The sequence below is a fragment of the Salvia hispanica genome, chromosome 1 (assembly GCF_023119035.1).
Source record: "Salvia hispanica cultivar TCC Black 2014 chromosome 1, UniMelb_Shisp_WGS_1.0, whole genome shotgun sequence".
Classification (NCBI taxonomy): Eukaryota; Viridiplantae; Streptophyta; class Magnoliopsida; order Lamiales; family Lamiaceae; genus Salvia; species Salvia hispanica.
In genome coordinates this window covers 4,438,135-4,462,361 of record NC_062965.1, presented here as the reverse complement: position 1 = coordinate 4,462,361, position 24,227 = coordinate 4,438,135, and the positions used below count along the sequence as shown (strand labels likewise).

The following is a 24,227-nucleotide window of genomic DNA, read 5'->3' as shown; positions in this document are numbered from 1 at the left end:
AAATAGAAAAATTACTACAAATAATTTGTGAATATTACCCTTGGTGTCTCATCATCCTAAACCTCATCTCTCTTTTCCACCCACACATACACCACCACCTCTGCCACCGGCGCCGTCTGACGTCGTCTCCATCTTCTCTTCACACACCACACTGCATTGCACCAAACTTCTGTTAAAAAAACAAGCTCAATTTTCATGTCTTGTTTCGTATGTGCGTAGAAAATGAGAATTTCGGTGGTGCCCACCTACCAATTCTGCCCACAGCCTACCTTCTTGATGGATTCATTGCAGAGCTCATCCTGCAAATTCCATCTAAGAAAAACCCTAAGTCTCTCCAATCCCACTTCTTTCATTCCCGCCAAGAAACAATTTTTCTGTGCAATTCATCACAGAAGCAGCTCAGATTTTACACCGAGGAAAAATCCTCGCAAAAGATTCAATCTTTTGCAGAAGAACAATGGTAGGGTCGGTTTATCTTGGGAAGATTCGAGCTCAAAGCCTAGTATTAGTAGTAGTAGTAGAGTAATTTCATCTGGTAGTTCTTGGTTTGATAATTGGAATGTAAGAGGTGAGACAATTGGTGGGAGGAGACCTCAGGCAGTGATGAATTATAGGAATAGAGGGGATGCTTCGAGCTCGGATGCCGAAGAGGGCACTAGTACTAGTACTGGTGGTAGTACAATGCAGAGGATTGTTGAAAAGTTGAAGAAGTTTGGATACATGGATGATGTTAGTGAGGAGAATGGCAAGAAGAATGTAATTGAAAAGGGATCTGTTGAGGATATATTCTATGTTGAGGAAGGATTGTTGCCTAATACTAGGGGTGGATTTTCGAAAGAGTTCCCTTTTGGGGATGAGAGTGCATCTATGGGTGGTAATGGGGAGGTGAGTTTCCCTTGGGAGAAGAATACTTCGAATGTGCCAAAGAGGACTTTGGATAGTCGAAAGAACCGTAGTTTGGCAGAGATGACTCTTCCTAACTCAGAGCTAAATAGGCTGAGGAATTTGGCTCTTAAGGTAAAGAATAAAACAAGGGTTACTGGAGCAGGGGTGACGCAGCAGGTTGTGGAGACGATTCGCGAGAAGTGGAAAACATCTGAGGTTGTAAGGTTGAAGATTGAAGGGCCTCCTGCGCTCAATATGAAACGTGTGCACGAGATTTTGGAGGTGAGCTTTTCTAGCTCAACATTTTTCGGTATCCTTTATATTTCACTGTTGATGGTAACTCTATTTTGGTGTGATAACTGTGTAAAATGTAGTTTCAAGGATGTAACTGAAGTGATTTATTGATTTTCATTTCTTGTTTTGAAACTAAGTATTTATTGATCATCAACTCACAATGCAATGATTTTGAATGGTTTACAGTAATGTCTCAGGGTATGGACACTAGGATTTGAATATAAATATGATAATAGTCTGCATTCTGCAAATTATGGAAATCCTTAAGTCTCTTACTTAGAAGTTATATTGTTCTTAGAGCAGGAAAAACTAGTGTCATTGTATTCCGCAATTCTTCATTTTTAAGTTCTAAAGGTAAGGTGTAGTCATGCTGCTTTATTTCATAACTGTCACTTCTTGTATTCTATTCTCCTGATTAGTCTTGTAAAGGTAGTATTTTGGATTTAGTAACTCTTGGAATAATATGCTCAAGCACCGTTGTAACCTCGTATCTGGTACTAGACTTAATAATAGCCGGTATAATTCTACCTTTAATAGAGTTCTTTCGGAGTTGTGAAAGTAAATCAATATTAGTCATTCTAGTTGACATTGTATTCTTTTTGCTTAGAGAAAAACTGGTGGATTGGTTATTTGGAGATCTGGGACCTCCGTTTCAGTTTATAGAGGCGTGACTTACGAGGATCCCACACAAAAGATGAAGAAAAAGATATATAAAAGGCATGAATCACCTCAAAAGTCTCTACCTACCACTGAGAAGACCAGTCGGGATTTTTCCAACCTCATTCCTTTAGCTAACAAGGATGCTGCTCAAGCAGAACAATCAAACATCATGAAGCTGGATGCTGCTCAAGCAGAACGATCAAGCACCATGAAGCCGGATGTTGCTCAAGCAGAAGGATCAAGCATCATGAAACCGGATGATACAACGTCTGAAACATCATCTGAAGTGAAATATGAAGATGAAGTGGACAAGTTATTAGACAGCCTTGGCCCAAGGTATGAAGATTGGCCAGGTGAGGGTCCACTTCCGGTGGATGCGGATTTGCTCCCAGGTGTTGTCCCTGGTTACAAGCCCCCCTTTAGATTACTTCCCTATGGTGTGAGATCGACACTTACAATGAGGGAGGCGACTTCTCTGCGGAGGCTTGCTAGAGTGCTGCCACCACATTTTGCAGTAGGTAAGCAATGCTGAAGGAAATTAGACATTCTATGATAAAGATTATCGCTATACTATTGATGATTTGCAATCTGCAGGAAGAAGCAGGCAGCAACAAGGATTGGCTGCAGCCATGGTCAAGCTATGGGAAAGAAGTTCGATAGCAAAAATTGCTCTTAAACGTGGGGTTCAGCTAACAACCAGTGAGAGAATGGCAGAAGATCTCAAGGTATCCCAAATAGGCCAATTTAGTTTAGTTGCCCATATATTTAGAGTTGTAAATAACAAGCTAAACAACCAAGAGAGATACTCTTATCACTTGCTTGATTTCAAGAAACTGACAAAAATTGAGGTAGATTTAATTATTTTAGAATATGGATAACAACATGCTACCTGATACAGAGATTAACTGGAGGTATGCTGCTCTCAAGAAACAAGGACTTCCTTGTTTATTACAGAGGGAAAGACTTTTTGGCACCAGATATCTCTGAAGCATTGCTGGAACAGGAGAGATTAGCAAAGGCTTTACAGGATGAAGAAGAACAAGCACGGTTGCGAGCCTCACCCTTTTTCACACCACGTTTTGAACAGATTGAGGAATCTGGATTTGCGGGTACACTTAAAGAAACTCTAGATTTAGACAATAGATGGGGAAAACAACTGGATGATGAAGATAAGGAGAAGGTGATGAGAGAAGCAGAATTGTTGCGACACGCCAACCTTGTGAGGAAGCTGGACAATAAGCTTGCTTATGTAAGTCTCGTCTTCTGGGCAACTAAGTAGTATTTTGCACCAATAACATGATTATTAATGGATGGATAAGTTTAAGAAAAAAATGTTTTGAATGACTTGAAGCTTCTCTAAACAGGCTGAAAGAAGGCTACAGAAAGCTGAGCGAGCCTTGTCAAAGGTGGAGGAGTCTTTATCTCCAGCCGATCAAGCAGATGACCCTGAAAGTCTCACCGATGAAGAAAGGTTTATGTTCCGGAAGCTTGGTTTAAGGATGAAAGCCTTTTTACTACTGGGTAAATAAAATGTCTACTATACTATGCATTTTGGTTTCATATGTGGGCATTTTTGTCAAATAGTCTCATTTCAGGGAGGCGTGGAGTTTTTGGCGGCACAGTGGAGAACATGCACTTGCACTGGAAATATCGGGAATTAGTGAAGATCATTGTTAAGGCTCCAAACTTTGAGGAGGTCAAGAATATTGCACTAGCTCTTGAAGCTGAGAGTGGTGGTATCTTGGTTTCCGTAGATAAAATATCCAAAGGATATGCAATAGTTGTTTTCCGGGGCAGGGAGTACAAAAGGCCACCATTGCTGCGGCCTAAGAACTTGTTGACGAAAAGGAAAGCTTTGGCACGTTCAATTGAACTTCAAAGGAGTCAGGTACCCACTTTGTTTGTTCAACTTTCTAGCACATTATGTCCATTCCAGTAGACGTCATCGTTGTCTACCCTCACAGTGTGATGCATATTGTAATTGACATGTACGTTGCATTTTCTTGCAGGCCCTCATAAACCATATAGCAACCTTGCAAACAAGAGTGAGGGAACTAAGAAGTGAAATTGTATGTAGCTTTTTTGCTTATTATCTGTATCAAATTGGGTCGGTTACTATACTTGTTTTAGTGGATTGTAGAGAGTAATTTGTGTCAAAACCATTATTTGGTGATTGTAGGAACAAATGGCTGCTATTAAAGACCAAGGAGATGAAGAACTATACAATAAACTGGAATCAGCTTACCCTTCTGAAGATGACAGTGAGGTAGATTCTTTATTTTCTTTGTAAAATTCAAGATTCTCAACAGAATTAACAGAAAATATAGATTTTATAGACTTAGATAACATGATAGATTTTTTCTTGTGCTTGTATAAAAAAATGTTTCCTGATTTGATTTTGGAACTTTTACAGGAGGAAGGGGATGAGAGTTATCTAGACACCTCAGATGGCGCGGTTGAAGAAAATGACGAAGTGTATTCAGAAACAAATTTTCCTTATGGTTTTGAAGATGAAGTAGAAATAGAAAGTGCAGAGGTATGATCAGCAATGACAGCAGTGGTTACTGTTTATAATGGGAAAATTGAACGAATGAAGAGATGTGCGCAAGTTTGATGCAACGAATCCTCGATATGTAGTATGTACTTGGCTCTTCGTGCGCAGGTTTGATGCAACCAAACCTCGATATTAGATGTTCTTAGATATCGGATTGAAGATAACAACACTGCTATCTCGAGCTGTGTGAATGTATACAAGTTTTTTATAAATGGAATTATACTGCATTTCATCTTGATGCTCGAAAACACATTCCATTCACACATTTTGACATTCAATTAATTTATTAGAATTCATCTCAAAAGCAAAGGAGACTTCTAATAAGGGGTGAATAAATAGTAAACTCAGTCGAAATTGAAATGCTGTTGGAGAGGTCAAATGAAACTCATTAAACATGATGAACAAGTTGATACATATCGGAGGTGTTAGCTCAGAAGCTCAGACTGTCTGGACAACATTCCACCACAATCGGCACACAGATATACTTATGCTAAGAAGTTGCAGATTACACAGGCCCGAGAAAGTCACCTTCCAGGCTGACAAGGGCTCGAAAATCTTTCTCATCCTCATCATATCTCTCAGCAATCACCGTAACTCGCACCAACGTGCCATTTTCGATCTTCAATTGCTTGTCATTCACAAAGCACGGGTTCTCTCCGGGAACATACTCATAGCCAGCCATCTTGTGGTGAGAGATGTATACCTTCTCAGCAGGCCCGCATCTTAAGAAGATGCCATGTTTCAGAACCTTGTGGACAACGCCTTCCAGGGTCTCGCCTGGGAGGATCTTGAATGTTATGCAACTGAAATCCACTGGGAATAGGAGGGCCCCAGACTGCTGGCTGATTAATCCCTCGCCAATGCGGTCCAAAGTGGTTACGGCAATGAAGTAACCTATATCTTTAACAGCCTTCTTTGTAGCAAAGTCATCCAGGAGGCGAGTCAATATGGCCCTCTGGAGCATCAGTCCTTCAGTATCGAGGTTCTCAGCAGGAACTAACACGTTCCAAGACAACTGTGTTTTAAGAAACATTTTTTTCACCTCAAAGCACCTGTCACGACAGTTGAACGTCAGAACTATTAGTACCATTTACCAATGAAACCAAAATTGTAGTCCTTCTAAATAATGAGAGCTATCATCAGAGAGAAAAAATGTAATAGCAGCACGTGTTCATTGGTGCCAATAGATCCTAGTACAGTAGAAGTTGAATATGACTATGAGGATGTGCACTAAAGTGACATGAATTATGAATTTGACCAAGGAAACAAATAATGGATGGTGGTGAGACCTTGCTGGTGCAGAATTGGGAAAGATATTCCTATAATTACAGGAAATTATTAGTAGGAAATGGCAATCAATAGCATACTACACCGACTCCTCAAATTATTTAGTGAAAAGGTCTGCTAGAGTAATCAGCAGGATAGGGCGACTTCTGATTCTAGGTAACAAAATCTGAGATTTCTTCTAATTACTCAAGTGCTTTGAAATTTCCTGATAATTTAACAGTGAAAAAGAAATTCAAACATCATGGACAATAACAAACTACATTAATAGAAGTATAGAACACATGAGTAAACTACAAATTCACAGAAAAATCCCAAGAATGAATAAACAAGAAAGATGGCAATACAAACAAGCTGCAAATATTTCTAATATGCTGACCTTGAAGAGGGGGAGCAAATTGTCTCAACTCAGGTGGATAAAAAACCGATTCGGTAATGTTGCAGAATCCAACTAAAAACTGGGTAATCTTGCAGCAAATCCAACTAGAAACTGATTCTCCAGGCACTGAGGCATCCCAAGGCTCTCTTCAAGTTTTTACGCATCTAATACAATAAAACATAGGATATTCACTTTCTACACATCTAACACAACTAACTATAGGATATTTTCATGTTTTTGAATAAGATATATACAAAAGTAACCATTAGAGCACCCAAATACTTCAAGAACTACAAAATATAGGAGTATACAAAACATGAAAATCGAGACAGGAGGAAAAGCAAGCTAAAAACAGCAGCATGTGAGCTCGAATACGCATTATTCCTTACAAATTAGTCGATCCTCGCTCCATTCATTTCGTATAAATTTGACTTAAGCAGCAGGCACGAGTAACAGTCTAGTAGTGATCACAACTAAAATCCTCTGTTCCAAAATCAACAAATTGCACAAAAAACTAAACTTTTAATTTCTTTTAGTGATACGACTCCCGGTGATCATCATAAGCACAAAATTTCAGTATCTTCTAGGTCTTGTTACAATTGATTTATATAAAAATCAGTAAATCGCATTAAACTACTTTCACGCATATAAAATTGAATGGTGAATTAGCACATTTGGTAAACTGCATCTAATGCCCTTCCTTGCATGCTTGGATTGAGAGAGAGAGGGTATGCATAATTGGGGTTAAACCAAATTGCGTTACATATTATAAATGAAAATTGAATTAAACAGAGAGTTAAAGAATTCAAGCAAGTCGGAGAATATAATCAATAGCATTAATTGAATAGTGAAACCTGTTGAGTAGAAGAATGAAGAATCGACTTGTTGAGGAATGAGGGCAGATTTTGAGCTTCTCTCTTCTTCGTTATTTTTACCCAAAAAGGATCGAATTTCAATTTTCACCACTTTACACATACACAGGGGATTCCGAGTTACATTTATTTATTTATTCTTTTTAATTTATAAGGTTATATATTGTGTATTTTTTCCCTCTTTTAAATAAAAAATACATCAACATTCATATTTTCTGATCATTTTTACATTTTTTTTTGATAAATTTTCTTTTTTTGAATTTTGGAAATTTTTTAATTAAAGTTTGTTTTATAAATCGCTATAGTTTAGCTCTTTTCTAAGTAGGTTTAGATCGTTTAGTTGTCGTTTTCTTGTTAATGGAAATGATTTAGATATTGTCTATTCGTATTAAGTGGGGCACGAGTTTTATGAAATAATGTGTATTTTGACATTTATGATTTTTATCTATCAAATTGTATTTGCTTCGGCGTTTTCATGAGTCATTATATATGAGATGTTGGCAAAATACAATTAGATGAGTCTTCTCTTAATATTTGAATTCGACTTAAACTGAAATTATCTTGCTACAGAGATACAATGTTGGAAATTATCTTATAATGCTATGAAATCATCTCTAAATTTCAATACAATGTTGGACATTAAATAGTTTTCAAGAAACATCTATCGTTGAAAACAGGGTAATGCTATGCAGCCACATTATGACTGGCCATAAAATAAAATTTTAGTAAGTTTGATTATATGACTATTAATGATTCAAATAGCTCATTTAATACTCCAATAACTTTACAATATTATCCTTTCTATTTAATTGTTTGTTTTTAATTTCATTTCTTTAATCCGATTTTTACATTTCTTTTTTTAATTCATTTATTTTTGAAGTAATTTATTAAACTATTTTTAAATCTAAGATTAGGGTTTTATCTTCCCTAAATCTTTTTCTATTATACCATATTAATGTTGAAATCAATAGCAATTAAGTTGTGACACGATCAGGCAGTCTATAATATTTTTATCATGTCATAGTTTAAAATTATCAATTATACTAAAAATATAGGGTGTATTATAAAACAATTTCATAAATCAATATACTAATTATTTTTATATACTATGATATAGTTGTGTTTACATAATTATCTTTTTCTCTTTATTTTAAACATATTATGTTATGTTCTAACTTAAATTTTAAAGGAAAAATAAGAAAATATCATTATATCTACAGATACATAGTAATACCTGTTAAAAGCAACTTGTTTCAAGGATCATTATTTGCTCAAGTGAGTTGGTTATGCATATTAGCTAGTTACAATTATTATCATTCTAAAATTAAAAATCAGTTTCGGCCGAACTACATGTCTATAAGCTCATCATTTTTTTAAAAATATACTATACTGTAATTAAAAAAAATACAATGAAAATAAGTACTATAATCCAATATGCAGAATTCGCATAACTTACTAATAGTACCACACTAACAAAACTTCAGAAATGCAACATTTTCCCTTTCCACAGAGCATGGCTCATGTAACTCTCTAAAGAGCCCAGAGTAGCAAGCCAAGCCAATGCACAAGCACTCGAGGCTTTGCTCGACCATCCACCATGTAGAGTTTTTACTTGAGAGGAATGAATCTAGAGGAGTGGGTGGCACCAATACCGGGCCTACCGTGCTTGACTGGCTTGTATGAGATTGAGAACTCAGCAAGGTATTGCCCGATCATCTCAGGCTTAATTTCAACGGGGTTAAAGGTCTTTCCATTGTACACTCCAAGAACACTTCCGATCATCTCGGGAACAATGATCATGTTCCTCACGTGGGTTCTCACTAGGGCGGGCTTCTCACCTGCTGGGGCTTCACGTTTCTGGAAATTTTGATATTCCACCAGTTAGGATAGATGAGACAAATCAATTGAAGGTTAAACAAACATGTCTAGCGAGATTATCACAATAGTGGAGTAACAAACTATTATTAAGACAGCACCAATTAAGGACTAACTGTTGGAAAGAATTTCTGTTTTAATGTTGCAACTAGCAAGACATAAATTCATAAAGAAAGTGTAGATATGATCAAACCAAAAGCACAATCACAAAATTCAATGGAATAAGTAGCGACGGAAGTAAAGTAGTATATAAAATATTTGAGTACTTACAGCCTTGCGCAATTTCTTGATCAAGGCCATGGGCTTCCTCTTCAAACCTCTCTGGAAGCTGCTCATTCAACAACCAAATGAAAGATCAAAATTTATTCCAGATAATATAAAAACTACATTAGAGACACCCTATATTTATTTAATTAGCTCATGACACTCAATATGAATTTAATAAATTTTAACATTGTAATCTACTAACTAAACTAGATTAGATAGAGAAAAACAAGTCTACTTAAATCTGGAGATAACTAAGAAAGGTGTAAATACAAAACGGAGTAATGTTAAAATAAGCTGAAAATTCTAATAAGCAAGTAAATACATCCTAAACAACAGGCCATGTCACAATCCAGCAGAATGCGAGGCAATTTGCAGAAAAGTAGAATTCTGTGATCAAGCAAGATAAAATCGAGTTCTAATTCATAAACCAAACGCAGCAATTAAGCAACAGGAAACTGAAAGGAACAAAAGGATAATGTTTCTACCGCCTTCTGGCGCGGGCACTGAGAAGCTTGACGAGGTCATCGGTCGACATGTCAAGCAGAGAATCGAGATCAACGCCGCGGAAGCTAAACTTCTTGAATGTTCTCTTCTTCGGCAGTCCAGCCGCTACTTCGGGTTCGACGTCCGCCTGAAAGATGCAACATAAAGGCAGAGTAAGTTGAATTCGCACAAAACGAATGTGATGGAGATTGATAGAGATACTGCATTCACCATAGTTGCCGGTGGATAGCTCTGGATTGCAGCGAGAAGGTGTGTGCAAGTGTGAGCTCCGCAGCTAGGGTTCCTGGACGTAATTGGGGGAGAAATTGGAGGGAGAATCAATTTATATGAGTGTTAGGGATGTGGTTACCAAATCCAAAGCCCATATTTATTTTTAGTTGTTTACTTGAAGCCCAATAGTTTTTTTTTTTTTTTTTAATCGTTAATTCTATAAATTTTACTACTACTACTATTATTTTAATGTTCCAAATAACTAGGAGTATTTACCAAATTTTCTCCATAAATACACCTTTTCCATGTCCTTCACTATCAAAATACCTCCAATTTCATCACCAAAATTCTTCCATGTCAGGGAGATTTAGATTATTGAAAAAAAAAAACGGATAATCTGAAAGTCGTGATAAATCACTTTTAGATCAAATCAATTTTGGTGTTTCTAATAAAATATTTGATTGGATACAATTCAGAGAAATCAGAAGTTCTATATGTTGATGATCGAGAAGTGTCTAGAACCAAAAGAAACGATCAGATTTTGAAGAAGATGAACCAGTGCATATGTTGGAGGGAAAAAATTGAAAATAACTAATTTTCAAAAGATTTCCGAAATTGCAAATTAGTCCTTTGACTTTCAAAAATTACATTTTCGGATGAATTTCTTACACAACAACTTCGTTGGACCCCGCTATCCGGGGGCGCTGCCCCCGAACCCCCGTTCATCTAACATCATAATGAATTCAAATAAGCGTGCACTCCGCACCTCCAGACTTATATGATGTGTCATTATGATAATACTGATAAATCAAGTTAATCCAATTACACTAAAATATCCAACATTCCAATCATATATCCTCTTTTTTTAATCTATTTACCTTAAAATATTTCTTCATTATTCAAAAATCATTTGTCACATGCATAACAAAGGTGATAACACTATTGCAACAAATAACCAACTTTAATTTAATTTGGTTGAAAATGTGGGTGCATTAGGCGATGATTAGTGATTTATGTATTCTTCATTTCACTTGTGCTAGTGTCATTGTTGCTAATTCTTGTTGCAAGTGAATCTTCCTAAAAAGTGAGAAAGCAAGAGAAAACAGAACTCTTTCATACAGATTTTGTCTGCAGCTCACACCTATACAGTTGATCAACATGAAGTAAAACACAAAATCTCATGAAGAAACATGGGTTTCAATTTTCTTGACAACAGTTTGAATCTGCAGCTGAAGACTATCCCTAGCAGAGTGCAACACTATATCATTCCAAACTGACTCAGCTTCATACATAATGGCCGGATCTTTATACAGCTCGTATATCGACTCTGCTTCCTCGTTCAACTCTTTCACCCTTGTCAAACACTTTATATCATCCCTATCCACCAACAATTTGCTATCTCCATCTTTCCACGCTATCAACTGCACAAAATCACAATAGGACTCGATTCAGTACTCTCTCCGTCCCTTAAAAATAGATACTGTCGAATGCAGCACCAAAAGAAGTTGTTGTATTGCGAATAGACGATATATTGTGAGTGAAAAATAACGGTAGCTTACCCTGGGAGGGCCTCCGGGCGCGTTGGTGCAATATAGCCTAGCATTATCAACAAGCTCAGTGTATCTTGAAAATGCATTTGCAAATCTCTTGTGTGATTTCAGCTGTGATTTCACCCTCACTGCTCTCCCTATTTGTATTGCTCTCCTACAAATGAATCATCAAGTTCAAAATCATACTATAAAAATGTGAAAAATGCAAATGATCAAACTCACCTTATGCCTCTAACAACAGCAAGATAGGGATCACACACAACTCCCACTAACTCAATCCTATAAGGCTTCATCCTCTTCTTCATCGTCTCCTTGTCTCCCTCGCCTTCCACACGAGCCCAATAGTTCTCCGTGATGGTACCGTCCTCCTCAACCTTGTACCCAACTCCCATCCTATACCGGTGCTTGTGCACGTTCCTCGCCATTTCAATTGTCTGCTCGACAAACGGCTCCCATGACAGGGTCCCGTCCATGATCACGTCCCGCCCTTCGTTCAGCGCGGTCACCAGGAGCGACGATGCAGCGTCTGTCGAAGATTGGTGCACCTGTTGCATGAAAAGTGTAAGCGATCTTCTTGAAAAAAGTCGAATGATTAAAACAAGAGCAAGCGTACGAGTTCAGCTGTTTGAAGCATGTCTTGATGATGGCCTCTTGAGCTCAAGGCACGGTATATTACGTCTGTCTCCTTGAAAGCATCGGCCTCCACAACCACAGCGTTCGCTGCTGCTCCCGACCAGAATGATCTGCAAAATTCGACCACATCCAACGTTAATTAGAACAATCGAATTAACACACTCTCATTGTTGGTGTCCCAACTAAAATTAGAGGACGCTAATGAAAGCGTCATAAAAAAGCAAAAGATTAAGTTAATTTGTCCTTTATTTAGAAACGTTTTCTTTTGCTTCCTATTGTTATAATTTAAAATTTACCAATGCAAGTAATTGCGTCTCAAATTTTTTTTCCCAAGCCCAATATCTTGAATTTCATTTCAAAATTTAATAATATAATACTCATATCCAAGCCCAATTTTATTATAAATGAAACATACTTTTCAGTAAGTAATTTTATATAGCATTGTTTGTGAATTAATAATGAGAAAATAAAATAAAAGATATGAAAAACTAAAGATGATATTGTTTCTATTTTAAGAAAGATTTTATTCTTAATGGGACAATTAAAAAAAATAATTTTTAATGGAAAGTAGTATATTTTTTCTCTGCAAACATTAAACTTAAAATTATACTCCACTTTTGTGCATTTTTTATATACTTTCTTTTTCCCTAGGTCTAGCCTCGAATATTCCCCACAATTACTTAAAATTCACTTAAATGATTCGATGGGATAAACAACATCAATATATAATTATATAACTAAACCAATCCATCTTTATCCTAATAATCGACATATCTAATTAATTACTTTTAAATGTAGAAAGCAAAAGTCACCTGGTCTACAACTTTTAAGTTTTATAAGAAAATATATGGACCCCTTGATAATTGAATCTATCACAATAGAAATACACTTTATATTAATTGTGTCAGCCAGATAACACATTGTGATTATACTCCATTTGTTATCCGATTATGCTTGTATCTATTATCTTCAAGATACATAACTTCTATTAACAAAATGGATTAAAAAACCACTATTTTATCATCCAAAATTATCAAAAAAAAAAACTCTATTTCAACATTTCTTCCTAAAATAATTTATCGCCAAAACGTGTATCCAATTGGATGAATTCAAATCCACCACCTAACCATAATTATTTATTGTGAGTCCTAGTCATGCCACCATAATTGGTGGTATAAATGAATAAATAAAGTATAAAAAAATAGTGAAGTGACCTCGTTGCTGCCATCACGAACTCCTTCAGCCTCTTTTGTTCAGAATCAACGCTCAGTATCTGCACATTAATTAATCTCCAAATCATTAATATGAGAAATTCCATAAAAATCATATAGTACTATAAAAAAAATAATAGAACCTGAGTAATTAAGTGGGAGGCATGACTCCAATGAAAAGCCAAGTATCCAAGAATGCATCTTTCAAATTCTTCAACCAAATTGACATACAAATCCTCAGCATTTGGCTGCTTTGAGAAATACTCATATATTTTTTCATCAACTCCTTTGGATCTCTTGAGATATTCATACGCCAATTTAATCAGCTGCGGACACTCCTTTTCATCCTCAAATCCAATTTGCCTTGCTGATTAAAATTAATAAAATCAATCAAATTAAAACACCATAAATCAGACATATTTATATTTGTACATAAATTATAGTATATGTAAAATACCAAGATAATGGGAAAATTTCTCGATTTTTCCGAGGCGGCCGGAGCCGGTCTGGTGGAGGATCGGAGCAAGGCGGTTGAGATCATCCTTTGAGAGGGCGGATTGGCGGCGGCGGAAATGCATGACGGCGAGACCCACGGCGGTGGCAGCTGCCACGTGTGCAGCAACAATTTTGGCCAAAGTGTCTACACAAAGTGGATTGAATTGGATTGAAAGGATGTTTTATATGTAGAGAAAAGATTGGTATGTATTTAATTGTGTGGAAATTGAGTGGGAGTCAAACAAGGGGGGCTTTGCTTACCTCGATGCATCGCCACTTAAATTAGTGGGAAGGAAAAGTCTGATGAAATTAATTTGACCTTTAGCTTTACAGACGTGGGGAGAATTAATTCACCACACTTACATAATGGAGTGTGTGTATGTGGTGTTATATATAGTGAGAGGTCGATCAAGTCAATGATTTCATTTTGTGGGATTAGGCATCAACATCCATGTGCTTGTTTATGATCACACTACAGTTTAATTAATTTATTCAAATGATAATACTGTACATAATATTTTACATAAAATGTTGCATAATTTAAATACTCTACAAGAGTGTAAATTTTAAAATTTTCTTTTAGCTAGAGTTTTGTCAATTTTTTTAAATAATAAAATATTAAATTTGAATTTATATCGAGGGCGTTGTTGTGTTTGTCAATGACATTATTTTGATGGTCGGTGGAACTTATCCGTATGTTTATCCGAAAAACCAAAGGTACGCTTCATTTCATAGACGGTTGCTCCTTTCATTCGGTTCGACAAGAAGCTATGGATTATCACCCTTTATATCAAATTATGGTCTATAAATTTCATTTTTTAGGTTAAATCATGGTCTGTATGGAATACATGTAACAAGATGATGATCAAGGCTCAGAAGTTTGTGAAAAAACTTCAGTTTTGGCATCTTTGCACACGAATTGGCGGATGGTGCTCCCGTTTCTCTTTCTCATCGGGAGAATATTTGAGAATTAGAGTACCATCGAAATTGTGAGGGTTGAAAACGGAAACAAGAAACTACAGTGAGCACTAGGCATGTAGTAGGTTGACGCCCTTTCCGATCAACTTTTTACCTTTTTGGTAGGTGTTTGTGTTGGTGGATGTCTCCTCTCTATTAGGTCTTATCGCGCACTCCTTGCTTGATTGCTTTCTCTTTTATTTTTTGCTCATATTCTAATGTTGCTTCCACTAAATTATTTTTTTCTTGATCGATTGTTACTCGCTCTTTTATTGTTTAGTTTTTCGATGATCTTACTTTAGGCCATTTTTTGTTGTTTTATCTTTTGGCTAAATTCCATTATTTGATATGAGATCTTTTGATCTAATCGGAAAAAAATGGTACTACTACCGTTACTAAAAACCGTGCTCTTTTACGTACTACGCTAGATAACAATCTCTAGTTGGTGGTACATTTATTGATTCGAACTATAAATAAATTAACCAACGAACATTAATGTTAATTTAACTACCTAAGCTAATTTCCAATGTATCTCATAACCTGACTTTCCCACTCATTTCCCACTATAATTGCTTCAAATTACAAAAAAATTAATCAACGAACACTAATGTTTTTTAACTACCGAAGCCAATTCTCAATATCGTAAATTTCCCACTAATGTGGTGTGGGACGGTAAGATATCTAGTATGTGATGTCGACAGCGAACGCTACATAGGGAAATTTAACCTTCTAGAATATATGCCACTAATTTCTAGTAATTTTTTTATTTAATTCCCTGGCAAATTTTTTATTTCCTACCTAATTTAACATTCTATGCCCTTATCAACAGCTCTACTTGAATAGTTTCGTTTCAATTTTATATGATATAAAATGTTGTCGTTGCATTTGTGTTGATGGTGACCAAGAATATTTATATATCAGTTCGGACAAGTTTGAGAAGAGAAATTAATTCTCATTGGATAAAAAAAGACTTGGATTAATTAGTTTTCGCCGCAGTTCTCGTGTTAGAATTACGTTTTAAAACAACTAGATATATTTTACTAAAAAATGATAACTTGTCAATAAAAATAATCCCACATCTATAAGATCATGTATTATACTAGTAAATTTTAATTTAGTCAATTATGTAGTATTGTACTAGTAAATTCTATTGTACACAAGTTTGAATTTAAATAATAATATTGTTCAAACAATTTGTGTAAATAATTGAGAGTGTGAAGACTTGTAATTTGAGTTGACCCGGTCATTGTGTTTATGAATTGGAATTGACCGAAAAAGTCTTCTCTCGTCCTTTGAATACAAAGTCAACTGGACTAATTGAAATAATTGTGTTTCATGCTATCCACCAAGAAATAATTAAAACCAAAAATTGATTGTATTACAAAGTTAATTTGGAATATTTTATTTATTTTTAATTCTATTTAACATTAAGTACTCATTGTTTAGGAGAGTTGAAGTGGAAACAAAATATAGTGCACGGCTTAATAATTGACCGCGAATGCACTATGTAATGTGATTTAGAATGGTTGGTTGACACTACTATCATTGCTATTAACAACTTTTAATTCTGAGATGGATATGCATTATTGCACTTACCGTATACAAATTTATGCCACATATTATTAGTTTATTTCACACATTGACATGAAATATTATTAGGTATAATAAATTTTTTTTTTTTGGTAATTACCGAGAGTATCTAAAGGCGGGCAGTGATTATTCCCGCGCTGATTTATAGGCACTTCGATGGGTGGGACAACTGATCCAAGGATTTAAGGCTACTCCACACCCAAAGGCAGAGATCGATCTCATGACCATTTAGTTAATGATCGATGAGTCCCATGCCATTAGGTATTATAAGTTGATTAACCTCCGATCAACACCTAGCACTGAATAGACTAGTTATTTTTTAGTTCAAATGTTGATTGTTTTGTCACAAAGCTAAGGTAATACTATTAACGTGCACTTAGAGAATAATCACATGTTGTTAAATTCGCTTATTGTTCGGTTAGCAAGATTATATCCCCGGCTTAAATATGTATTGTGCGTATTTGGTTCATTAGATTGAATCCCACAACTTAATCATAGATGGATAAATATATGATAATTAGTCATAGACATTCCCTTCAATTAAAATAATCCCATAACTTAATCTTAGATTATATCTTGGTAGTATTTATTATATCTACGAATCCGAACACCACCTTAATGTGATACTTATGGCGTGAATTATGCTCAAGAATATAAACTTACGATTTAAAATTCACATCCTTAGAATAATCAAGAATCCGCGATTGATGTAACATTCTCAATTTAGATCAGATACGACAAATGATCGGTATGGAAAGCTCAATGAGATGGAGAGAGTGTCGAGATGCCATCTTCCGGGCGCTTGGAGCCTAGAAGTCAGAATAATTGTTGCACTTCCATGTGTGAGTTGCATACATTTTTCTATTTTTTCAAATTTTTATATAGATAATGGGCTAATAGATATAATATAACAAGTTAAAAAACCCAAATAACAAAATAAGATTTTAAAAGCAATTACATATATAAAAAGTGAGGCCTTTAATTTATTGTACTGTTAATTTTAAAATTGCAAAATTAATTATGTTAGATACTACTACTTGATAATTATAATACTAGTACTAAAAAGATTGGGGTAAGCTTATACCAAACAAAGAATGATAAAGCAAAATGGAAGTTGAGTGGATAAAATGCCAGAATAATACGACAGCACGTTTTGATTCCTCCAGCTGGTAATGGAGAATCAATTTTTTATGTTGATTCTATCTTTGGAGCATTTGATTCGATTTCATTCTCTTCACAAGAAATCGGAGGTACGTAGATTCATGTCCTCATTAAGATTGTTTTAATCCAATTGTAGGAATTGAAGGAAAAGGCATACCCCTTTTTATGGCTATCTCCATATAAAATAGTGGAGATGTTCCTTTTCTTAAAATGCTTTTCCCTCATGTAATATTATAAATCTCGATTGCACCCTGGTATGGAAAATACTACTCCCTTCGTCCCACAAAATTCGTCACCATTTGATCCGGCACGGGTTTTAAGAAATGTAAAAGAAAGTGAGTTGAAAAAGTTTGTGGAATGTGGGTCCTGCTTTTATATATTAGTTTTATAAATAAATGTGAGTGTAAATGTGTTAGTGGAATGTAGGGTCCACTACCAAAAATGATAAAAGTGAAAGGTGATAAATTTTTAGGGACGGACGAAAATGGAAATAGGTGACAAATTTTCAGGGACGGAGGGTAGTAGTTGTTAAATAGAGGACTTTTTACTACTATATAACTAATAGAAAGATCATTTGGAAATACATAGATAAAACTCAAACTACGAAAAATGAAATTAATAATGAAAATCAAATTAATTCGAGTTGAACCGTAAGTCGGGTCGAGAAGAAAAACTCTTCTGGCATTGACATATTTGTTCTTGAAAGTAAAACAAGTTCTTTCTACCCCATCGTCGTAGCACTGCTTGACCGGATTTGACAGAATTGTGTCGTTGTGTGTACTTTCTCTCAAAAACCATGCTTGTATGTGTATTGTTTTTAATATAGTTTGAAATTGTTGTTGATTTGTAATAAAGAATTAAATTGTTTTAATTAATTGTTTAATATGAAGAAAAGTATAAGCAAAGAAATAAGTTGATGTTCGTAAAACGTAAGATTATTAATATTCTAATTAAACTTAAGGCAAAAGGGAGCGTTTATTCCAATTTAAAGTAACTCATTTCTTTCTATTGGTCTGTTTTTTCATTTATTTTGTGTTCCTTATTTTATCTAGCTCTAGTAATAATGCACGAGTACTCTATTTACTCCATTGGCGATTTTCTCCTTAAGTTTTGATGTAAATGCTTGGGATAAGTTTGTGTTGTCTTTGTTAGATATTCATGTAATCATGTAATGAAAATGTAGCTGAAAAAACATATAGATAAAGATCTGGATTTATAATCGTGTGCATTCTTATCTACGATTGTCACGTGCTGCTGTTGGATTCACTACTATCGTGGTCCATGCGTATTACAATCCGACAGAATCATTTCAATCCAAACGCTCGTAGAAGAAAACTAAGCAATTTTCCTATAGAACTGTACGTAATCTCTAGAAGGTTTTTTCTATTATCCTTGTTGCACCATGGAGAAGTTAATCATAAAAGTTCTAGGCCAATGGGCTCATTACTTATTATGGTGAATTAAGTTAATCATAACCCAACTATAATGCTAGCCCATTTTCTTTAAGTCTAAGGTTGCTATCTTTGTTTTTAATACTTACTCCATTTCTTTTCTTGCCTTGCGCTTGTAAAGTTGTACTAATAGATAAATATTTTAATTTACCTATGGTTTTTTTATATATAGAAAGTAACAAGGTAACTTACAAGCCAGATTGTAATGTTTATTCCTCAACTATAATTCTATATAAAGAAAATTTGACTCAGACATCACAGTCCCCATTCGATAATGTTTTTATCAAATTACTACTATATATAAAAGGTCACACTTTGAAATCGAACTTACCAAACATGACTTTTAATTAGGCATTATTTATATACCTGTATATTGAATTTTAAATAAACAGACAATTGTGCAAGAGGCACCAGTGGTCTAGTGGTAGAATAGTACCCTGCCACGGTACAGACCCGGGTTCGATTCCCGGCTGGTGCAGTTTCTTTATTTTCATTTTTTATCTTATGTTTTCTGCTTCAGAAACATAACATATTTCTTTGTTTTTGACATTATATTTTTGTGTAATTTCTTTAGATCAGATTGCTATAGTCTTATAGATGTGTGGTTATTGATAAGTCATATTGATATTATTAGAAAATAATACTCCCTCCGTCCCCATTAACAGTCACAGTTTGACCGGACACGAGTTTTAAGAAATGTAAAGAAAAGTTGGTTGAAAAAGTTAGGGAATGTGGGGTCCACTTTTTTATATTGGTTTTATAATAAAATGTGAGTGAAGTGAGTTAGTGGAATGTGAGACTTACTACCATTTATGGTAAAAATGAAGTGTGACTCTTGGGGACAGACCGAAATGAAAAAGTGTGACTCTTAATCAGGGACGGAGGGAGTATAAAAATATATTATAGTGTAATTGAATGGTTATTGATAAATCATTGGATAGAAACTACGTAGATTGAAAGAATATTTTTTAAAAAATTTAAATAATATTCAAAATAAGGAAAAAATAAATTTAGTAATAAAAATAACTATTGAAGTGGCTTGTTTGGATGCTCATAAACATAGCTTTATTGGAGTGGGTGGATGGTCAACTTGCCCAAAATAGAGTATAAAAAATTATAAGCATCCTTATTAATGAATCCTTCCATATTTTTATGAATACATTATATCCCAAATAATATTTGACCTTCAATTTTAGCAAAAAAAGAAAATATGATGGGTCTAGCAACAAAAATTAGACCAAAAGGATTTGGTGGTGAGAATAAAAATGAAAAGGTGTAACGAGAGAAGAATACTCATTGGAACCTATGATCTCTCGTAAGAAAATGAAGGCAACATTAGAAAGAATCAACACTTTCACTAGGATAAACAGTTCACTGGCTTCATAATTTATAGATACATAACCATAAATACATCCATTTACTTGACTTAAACTAATAGAGGAAATCAAGCAAACCTATAAAGAGGAATTTGAATTAACTCTCACATAAGGAGATGCTCACGAATGAGTCTTCAATTCAACATTTAATAAAGTCTAGAATTTAAAGTCTCACAAAGAAATACTCCATATAGGTGGGGTTGAAAAGGAAAAGCCTTAAAAATGAATAAATTCAGTCAGACAGTGTCAAATGCCCGTCCGGGCGATTCCTACGCTTCATTTTGCCCGGTCATACGCTTCATCTCTCTGAAGTCACCCGTTCTTCATTTCACGAATTTCGTAAAACGGTCATAACTCTTTCCACCGAACTCCGATTGAGACGTGAAAGATACTCACGCGAAAATCTTCCAAAGACGAAGACATTAGTGGTCTTTGAAGAGCATTTGGATGCCATTTCAATAGGCCGATTACTCTTAAAATCTAGTTACAGTTGATACCTTTGATGCACGGCTCCTGTAATCATATCAGAAAATATAATAATTATTTTTTACTGTGAATTATCAAAAGAGTAAAATAAGATACTCCCTCCGTCCCGCTTTAGGAGTCCCGGTTGATCAATTTTGGGTGTCCCGCTTTAGGAGTCCCGGTTGAGATAAATTAATAAAAAATGCCTACAAAGTGTTAAAAGTGGGTCCCAACATCCACTACAACTAATAAAAAAATGTTAAAAGTGAGTCCCAACATCCACTACAACACTTATTTATTGGACAATTAATTAAAAGTGGGTCCCAACATCCACTACAATATTTATTTATTACACATTCAAACATTTTTTTCTTAAAACATGTGTCCGACTCAACCGGGACTCCTAAAGCGGGACGGAGGGAGTATTTTATAACGCAGTAGTATATTTATTTTTAAAAGGCTTGATTGGAAAGTTGGGCACAAATCACTATTTCGGTGTGATTGTTATCCGCAATTTTTTTTTATTTGAATTATCCAAGACATTTTGTATTCATGTAGTACCCAAATTTTCAATCACAAGTATAAGTTCGTCCCATAAATAATCCACTCGTATTAATACAGCGATTTAGTCCAGATATTTTTCTATAAAAATAAATCAAAATATGACAGGTAGCCTTCACAACGAGTCCAAAAATTTGTCATTCAAAAATCAAAATCAACAATTAATCACAATGATTAAATTTCCTAATCACTTCCATTTCCATTGATTCCTTAATAGTACTAATAATTTACTCCAATAATGTCAATATTTAGTACTGATAAAATTCAAAATGTTAGGTAAAATGTAGACATCTTATCAAATCCTCCAAATTAAAAAGAGAGTCCAAACAAACCCCAAAAAAACAAGTCTTCAAAATGGATACGCATCTCTGCGACGAGCTCCTCGAAGAAATCTTCCGCCGCCTCTCTCCGCCGTCCTCCGCCGCGGTCTCCCTCGTCTCGAAGCGGTGCCGCCGCCTCCTCCGCTCCTCCACCACCTCCCTCTCCCTGAACTTCCCCCCTCCCCACAACCCCACCACCATCAAATCCTTATCCAATTTCCTCTCCCACCATCCTTATCTCTCCTCAATCTCCCTCACCGGCGGCGGCGACCCTCTCCTCCTCGCCGTCACCGATTCCTGCCCCAACCTCCGCCACCTCCGCCACCCGGGCGACCCAGTTTCCCCCTTTGCCCTTTACACCCTCTCAGCCTCCTGCCTCCATCTCACCTCCATCTCGGTTTCTCTCTCTAGACCCCTCTCCTTCCACTGGCTCCCCTGTTTCAATTCGCTGAAACGCCTCTCCCTTTCCTTCACCGGCCCGTCAATTGAAGATAACAATCTCGAAATTGAAGAGAACAGAGACGTATCTGATTCGGAATTGAATCTGGAAAGCCTCTCTCTGCGTGGAATTTCCGCCGGAGACAGTGCGCTGAGCTTTCTATGGAGGAATTGCAGGAATGTGAGGAATTTGCAGCTCAAGAGCTGCGATAGCGTCGGAGATTACCCTTCGTTCTCGAAATTTCTGAAATTCTGGAACAATTTGGAAGAAGTCGAGCTGAGAACTTCCAGAAGCATCGTCGATTTAGTCCTGCTGAAACTCGCCGCCGATTGCTTATCTCTGCAATCGCTGCTCGTCCACGACGGCGGCAACAAGGAAGGCCTCCTCCACTTCATCAATCACGCCAAATCGAGCTTTACGAAGCTCGATTTGAGATTGCCGCTCGATCTCGAAAACGCCCATTTAATCGCGCTATCCCAAAACCCTAATTTCAAAAATTTGAAAATCCTACGGCTGGAGAGCTGCTGCCTCGTCACGGGGGAAGGGCTGAGGGCGGCGGTGGGGGAGGCGATGGAGGAGCTCGCGCTGATAAACTGCGACGTGGTGGAGAGGGAGGCCGGATTGCTGGCGGCGCTGGGGCAGAAATTGGGGAATTTGAGGGGGCTGGATTTGTCGCACAACGAGATGATGGTTGGTAAGGATCTGGTGTCGATGGTGGTGTCGTGCGGTGGATTGGAGGAGGTGAGGCTGAGGGGCTGCGGTCGATTGAGCGACGCGGCTGTGATTGCGATGGTGAGGAGCTGCCGGAATTTGGAGAGAGTTGATGTGAGCCGCTGCGGGGGGATTGGAGGGGAAGGGGTGGAGGCGCTGGTGGTGAAGGCGGCGGCTTTGAGGAGAGTGGCGGTGGAGGAGAGTAAGCTTACTCCGCTTGCTACGACGGCGGCGGCGAGGAAATATGTGGAGATTGTGGATACACTTTGATGGGGTTTCATTTTATTTAATTACCTATTTATATAATTAATTTATTAATTACAATTACAGTAGATATATAAAAATTTAAAAGTGTGTCTAGTAACCCTTCTTGATTGTATATTGGATTTCTTGCTGAAGCACAAGTTGAATCCCCAAGGGCACTCACAGCATGCCCGGAAGAGGTGTCGCGCCTAAGGCCCGGGATGAGATGGTGCATCGCAGGTGGGGAGGTTGGGCCGGGGACCGGGATTGAGGTCACATTTGCCTATTTGTAAACTGTGAATTAAGGTTTTAGAGTCTGATCTGAAAAGTACTCCACATTGGCCTATTTGTAATCTGTGAATTGTTGTTGTTAATGTCTGGTCCGAAATATTGATATGATACATGAATTATATGTTTGATACCATTGTAGACTAGTAGTAATATGTTATATGTTGTGAAGTTGTTAGTGAAGTAGGGGTATGATTTTTCTTGTAATATTAAAATTGCATGTGGTAAATGGTGATTAGTTTTGGTTTTAATTTATTAAATTGCAGGGCAAAAGAAATTGTGTTCGGTTGAAATCAATTAAGGAATTAATGGCCATATTTTGATGGATTTAAAAAGATGTTATGACATACTGTATAAATTTGCTAGCCAAAACGAATTTTGTCGGAAGAACAATAGTAGCACTATGTAAAAACTGAACAATTTACAATATAAGTTGTAATGAAAAGACTGAATCTAAGGCTAAAAAATGGATAGTCAGATTGAAGACACTTTCTTGTGTTTCTGCCATAAAACTGAAGCAAACATCTCAGTCGCCAATTGGATAATGTTTTTATCAAATACTCGGATTAGGATCCTCACTTACACTGACTGGGCTGCGCAAAAACTGTGCAACAATTGTGCCATCGTGGGCTACTTTTACTTTTTAAAACTTTTTATTTATTGCAAAAGTCAAGAATTGTGTACTTTAATTTTTTATATCATTTTTGTTTTGAGATTTTGGGTCTTTTCTTCCTTATATCTTTAATTGTAAAAAGTTGTTAAGTTATAAAGAATCAAAATACACAAATAAAAAGGTTGTAACTCTAACTGTAAAAGTTGTAACTGCAAAATACAGTTATAATGAATCAAAATACACAAATCAAAAAGTTTTAACTATTGCAAAAAGTTGTAACCGCAAAATAATGTATATTTATAAGAATTGAAATACACAAGTGTTAAGTTAGTTTTAACATTAAATAAGGTTTCCCATTGAGAAAACAAGTTAGTTTAAA

At 36.0% G+C, this 24,227-nt stretch overlaps 5 protein-coding genes and 1 non-coding gene across 6 annotated transcripts; 3 read left to right on the top strand and 3 right to left on the bottom strand.

The window, feature by feature from the left end:
• The first annotated feature begins 47 nt into the window (after nucleotides 1-47).
• LOC125221667 (CRM-domain containing factor CFM3A, chloroplastic/mitochondrial-like) lies at nucleotides 48-4,629 on the top strand. Its single transcript, XM_048123864.1, has 9 exons — nucleotides 48-1,167; nucleotides 1,787-2,357; nucleotides 2,434-2,564; nucleotides 2,738-3,088; nucleotides 3,204-3,360; nucleotides 3,435-3,727; nucleotides 3,849-3,908; nucleotides 4,019-4,105; nucleotides 4,253-4,629. The coding sequence occupies exons 1-9, from the start codon at nucleotides 223-225 to the stop codon at nucleotides 4,379-4,381; spliced, it is 2,724 nt and encodes a 907-aa protein (XP_047979821.1). The 5' UTR covers nucleotides 48-222; the 3' UTR covers nucleotides 4,382-4,629.
• Nucleotides 4,630-4,758: 129 nt separating this feature from the next.
• On the bottom strand, nucleotides 4,759-7,040 carry LOC125221672 (DNA-directed RNA polymerase V subunit 7-like). The gene is made up of 3 exons (XM_048123871.1): nucleotides 6,911-7,040; nucleotides 6,057-6,220; nucleotides 4,759-5,445 (listed from the first exon to the last, which is right to left on the bottom strand). The coding sequence occupies exon 3, from the start codon at nucleotides 5,424-5,426 to the stop codon at nucleotides 4,899-4,901; it is 528 nt and encodes a 175-aa protein (XP_047979828.1). The 5' UTR covers nucleotides 5,427-5,445; nucleotides 6,057-6,220; nucleotides 6,911-7,040; the 3' UTR covers nucleotides 4,759-4,898.
• A 1,293-nt stretch (nucleotides 7,041-8,333) lies between these two features.
• Nucleotides 8,334-9,935, bottom strand: LOC125205945 (40S ribosomal protein S15-4). Its single transcript, XM_048105171.1, has 4 exons — nucleotides 9,785-9,935; nucleotides 9,556-9,701; nucleotides 9,074-9,131; nucleotides 8,334-8,785 (listed from the first exon to the last, which is right to left on the bottom strand). The coding sequence occupies exons 1-4, from the start codon at nucleotides 9,785-9,787 to the stop codon at nucleotides 8,537-8,539; spliced, it is 456 nt and encodes a 151-aa protein (XP_047961128.1). The 5' UTR covers nucleotides 9,788-9,935; the 3' UTR covers nucleotides 8,334-8,536.
• Nucleotides 9,936-10,879: 944 nt separating this feature from the next.
• On the bottom strand, nucleotides 10,880-14,046 carry LOC125185353 (calmodulin calcium-dependent NAD kinase-like). Its single transcript, XM_048081880.1, has 8 exons — nucleotides 13,935-14,046; nucleotides 13,636-13,818; nucleotides 13,322-13,545; nucleotides 13,103-13,240; nucleotides 11,948-12,082; nucleotides 11,557-11,879; nucleotides 11,344-11,488; nucleotides 10,880-11,205 (listed from the first exon to the last, which is right to left on the bottom strand). The coding sequence occupies exons 1-8, from the start codon at nucleotides 13,942-13,944 to the stop codon at nucleotides 10,963-10,965; spliced, it is 1,401 nt and encodes a 466-aa protein (XP_047937837.1). The 5' UTR covers nucleotides 13,945-14,046; the 3' UTR covers nucleotides 10,880-10,962.
• A 5,193-nt stretch (nucleotides 14,047-19,239) lies between these two features.
• TRNAG-GCC lies at nucleotides 19,240-19,310 on the top strand. Its single transcript has one exon. It is a non-coding gene; the product is annotated as a tRNA-Gly (tRNA).
• A 2,203-nt stretch (nucleotides 19,311-21,513) lies between these two features.
• Nucleotides 21,514-23,371, top strand: LOC125201374 (F-box/LRR-repeat protein 2-like). The gene is made up of 2 exons (XM_048099457.1): nucleotides 21,514-22,978; nucleotides 23,104-23,371. Exon 1 carries the CDS (start codon nucleotides 21,589-21,591, stop codon nucleotides 22,972-22,974), a length of 1,386 nt encoding a protein of 461 aa, XP_047955414.1. The 5' UTR covers nucleotides 21,514-21,588; the 3' UTR covers nucleotides 22,975-22,978; nucleotides 23,104-23,371.
• The last annotated feature ends 856 nt before the right edge of the window (nucleotides 23,372-24,227 follow it).

Coding starts and splice junctions, on each gene's coding strand:
- LOC125221667 (XM_048123864.1), top strand. CDS start 223: ATGAGAATTTCGGTGGTGCCCACCTACCAATTCTGCCCACAGCCTACC. Junction 3,361..3,434: donor GAAAGCCTTTTTACTACTGG/GTAAATAAAATG, acceptor GTCTCATTTCAG/GGAGGCGTGGAGTTTTTGGC. Junction 3,728..3,848: donor TTGAACTTCAAAGGAGTCAG/GTACCCACTTTG, acceptor ATTTTCTTGCAG/GCCCTCATAAACCATATAGC.
- LOC125221672 (XM_048123871.1), bottom strand. CDS start 5,426: ATGTTTCTTAAAACACAGTTGTCTTGGAACGTGTTAGTTCCTGCTGAG.
- LOC125205945 (XM_048105171.1), bottom strand. Junction 9,132..9,555: donor AGTGCCCGCGCCAGAAGGCG/GTAGAAACATTA, acceptor TTGAATGAGCAG/CTTCCAGAGAGGTTTGAAGA. Junction 8,786..9,073: donor TCAAGAAATTGCGCAAGGCT/GTAAGTACTCAA, acceptor CAAAATTTCCAG/AAACGTGAAGCCCCAGCAGG.
- LOC125185353 (XM_048081880.1), bottom strand. Junction 12,083..13,102: donor TGACTAGGACTCACAATAAA/TAATTATGGTTA, acceptor GTGGTCGAATTT/TGCAGATCATTCTGGTCGGG. Junction 11,880..11,947: donor TGCTTCAAACAGCTGAACTC/GTACGCTTGCTC, acceptor TTCATGCAACAG/GTGCACCAATCTTCGACAGA.
- LOC125201374 (XM_048099457.1), top strand. CDS start 21,589: ATGGATACGCATCTCTGCGACGAGCTCCTCGAAGAAATCTTCCGCCGC.